Source organism: Condylura cristata, unplaced genomic scaffold, assembly GCF_000260355.1.
Source record: "Condylura cristata isolate star-nosed mole 26May11 unplaced genomic scaffold, ConCri1.0 scaffold00026, whole genome shotgun sequence".
Classification (NCBI taxonomy): domain Eukaryota; kingdom Metazoa; phylum Chordata; class Mammalia; order Eulipotyphla; family Talpidae; genus Condylura; species Condylura cristata.
In genome coordinates, this window is record NW_004567127.1 from 9,750,506 (window position 1) to 9,753,338 (window position 2,833).

A 2,833-nucleotide genomic window follows, 5' to 3' on the forward strand; every position below is an offset into this window, starting at 1 on the left:
GAATGCATGAGGTCAACTTACTGAGCACCATTTATGTGCCCAGCTCTGTTCTTGACACTGTAAAACAGTGATGAACATTCAGAACAGGTAAGATGGTCTTCAAAGAGCTTATATGCTAGCAAGGTCCCAGAGAGTCCACCTGTCCTTAGGATTTTCTCTTTGGATTTACTGAAACCACCTTCTCATCAAAATGCCACATATACATCAATGCTATGGATCTCTATGCTAGATATTATTTCTTTCGGCAAAAAATACTGTGAACATCTTCACTTCAGGTAGTGTTATTAGGCACTGGGAATGTAAATCATTTTTACTCTCAGCAACTCATAGTTTACAAGGGAAGACAGGAAACAAATTCCCATAGGAAAGAATGCTCTGTGCTATTGTAAAGAAGGCATAATTACAAGAAAGAGGGAAGGAAGATTTCTCATTGGTGAGGGATGACTAAGCTGAGTCTTTAATGATATGGGAGTTGACAGGACTAGGAGGGAAAAGCACACGCATGGCAAGAAAACATCAAGTCACAAGGCAGGGAAGCTAAAATAGCCTGGGACACTCCAGGAAGTGGCTGAGGGCAGTGTGTCTGTGGTCCAGGGATTAGAGAAAGAGGGGGTGGTGGGAGCAGAGAGAGAAGTATATGAGAGAATGTGCAAACCAAGGTAGGTCTTATATGCTGGATTTGAACACTTACCTTCGCTTTTTTAGCTTTTTTTTTTTTTTTTTAATAGGTAACAGACTAGAAGTGGGAGATTAAGACCATGTTTGAATTTTAGAATGATCATGCCGACGATAAGCGATCTGAAGCCGGGGGTGACAACAGAGGTCGAGTACAAAATCTAGGAAGTCTTCTCCCTCAAAAAATATCATAATGGAGAGGGAGCTGGATTTTGCCACATGTGAATGTGGAGACCAAGCTCCAGCAGCCAGACCTCTATTAGCCATTAGGGAGTGAGCCCGGGCAGAGCCACCAAGCAGAGCACAGAAGAGTGGAGAGAACAGAAGCCTGGCTCACTGACCACGCCCTCTAGTCAGCGGATTCGCCCACCGATTCGCCCACCCCGGAGCAGATCTGGCTCCATCCACTTGTTTTGTAAGATGAAAAAAACTTCTCTAGGTGAGGAGGATATGCTGTCACTTGGAGCAAAGAGTATTCTAGAGACACGCAAACAAGTAGTTTTAGGGAATGAGACAGATTTGATTGCTGGAGCTAGTCTGTGGCTCAGATGAGTACACGACAGAGCCCTGCCATCATCCAGAGTCTGGAAGTAAGTGTCTTGGTGATACTGTGAATGCCTCTACCCAGCAAACAGGTGAACACATTCATTATCGAGCTTCACCTCGGCTGCACTGCTACGTCCAGTCTACATGTGCCGGCAGCAGAGACGATGCACACACAGATGCAAAGAGAGCACCAGTCCCATCCCATGGGGAAGTGGGGTGCAAACATTTTCCGGAGGGCTGTCTGAGCTAGCAGTTTCTATGGTCATCTTTGAGTAGGGAAGCTAAAACTTAAGAATAACATCCCATAATCAGTAATGAGAAAAGAGTTTGCCTGTATTATATGGTTGGATCCAACTCTTCAACTTCCATGTTGCTTTATTTAAAAACAGCCAAGCTTAAACAGCAACTAGAAAAGCAAACCATTTACTTTTTAAGCTGATACATAGCAATGAGTGGTACTACAAGTTTCCAAAGAGCTAAAAATCTACTTACCTTGGCATAAGCTTTTCCACCTTTTAATTCCTGCCAAAGATAAAAAACAGTATAAAGACATCATATGATTAAAAATTTAAAATTAAATATATGTCAGATAACTGGATTTTATTTAGAATCAACTTAATTTGAAAAATACATATGGTGAGAAGACAAATATTTATTTGCTGAAGAAGAAATTGCAAAAAGTACCCTGAGCTCACTTCAATAACCTGAATCACCAAAAAAAAAAAAAAAGTTAAATTACTTATTTAGTTAAGCATAAGACTCTGTAAAAAGACACATATTAATATTATAATTCACATTACAATATCACATTATTATAATGTATTATATCAATATACAATATAGTAATATAAAAATTATAATATACATACTAATATATATTTATATGTATATAGTGATACAGTTCTCCCTTTTACTCAAATGATAACATACTGCACATGCTATTCTTTTTTTTCTTTTTAATTTTTGCATAGAAGAATTAGGATGTAGGCCAGAGGTATGGGGTAGTGAGAGGATTCACCAGAGACAAAGTAGGGAGCAGCTGAACTACACTGCTGAGGGGAGCAGCGGGTGAGATGGGAGAGGTCTGCTGGACTACACTTGAGCCAGCTTTCTGGCTGGGATAGAACTCAGGTTGCAGGGGTGGCAGTGCTGAGACCTAACTCTAGGCCACCAGGGACAACCTAACCATGCTGTTCTATACATTATTTTCCCTACTTTACACATACACACGACTGTCCCATGTTAGTATAGCAAAAACCCTTTTATCTAATGAGATTAGGACTAAAAAAAGTGAAAAATTTTAAAAAAAGGTTTTATGTTAATGTTGAAAATACATAACTGTACATTAATTCACCACATCCTCTAATTCACCACATCCAGCCCAATTTGGGGAGTGAAGACTCCACCTCCAAAATACACCCTAAATCATACCATCTATACTGTTTTAACTCCCTACAAAATTAAGTATTTCTCACCTGAGTTACCCCAAACACCTCTCTACAATACATCATCTACATACCAGCGAAGGTGATCTTACAGGATTATGTTTCTCCTTATTAAAATACTTAAATGGATTCCAATTATAATTAAAATAAAACCTAAGGCCCTCCCT

General features: G+C 39.6%; 1 protein-coding gene across 2 annotated transcripts in view; it reads right to left on the reverse strand.

The window, feature by feature from the left end:
* Window positions 1-2,833, reverse strand: part of FAM102B (family with sequence similarity 102, member B) — a 51,837-nt gene that overhangs the window by 29,304 nt on the left and 19,700 nt on the right. For both annotated transcript variants that reach the window (XR_001145844.1, XM_004689711.2), the window contains exon 3: window positions 1,714-1,743. Coding sequence is in view for 1 of the 2 variants with exons in the window: in XM_004689711.2 (XP_004689768.1) it covers window positions 1,714-1,743 (30 nt within the window). In the remaining variant the exon portion in view is untranslated. The remainder of the gene's footprint in view (window positions 1-1,713; window positions 1,744-2,833) is intronic.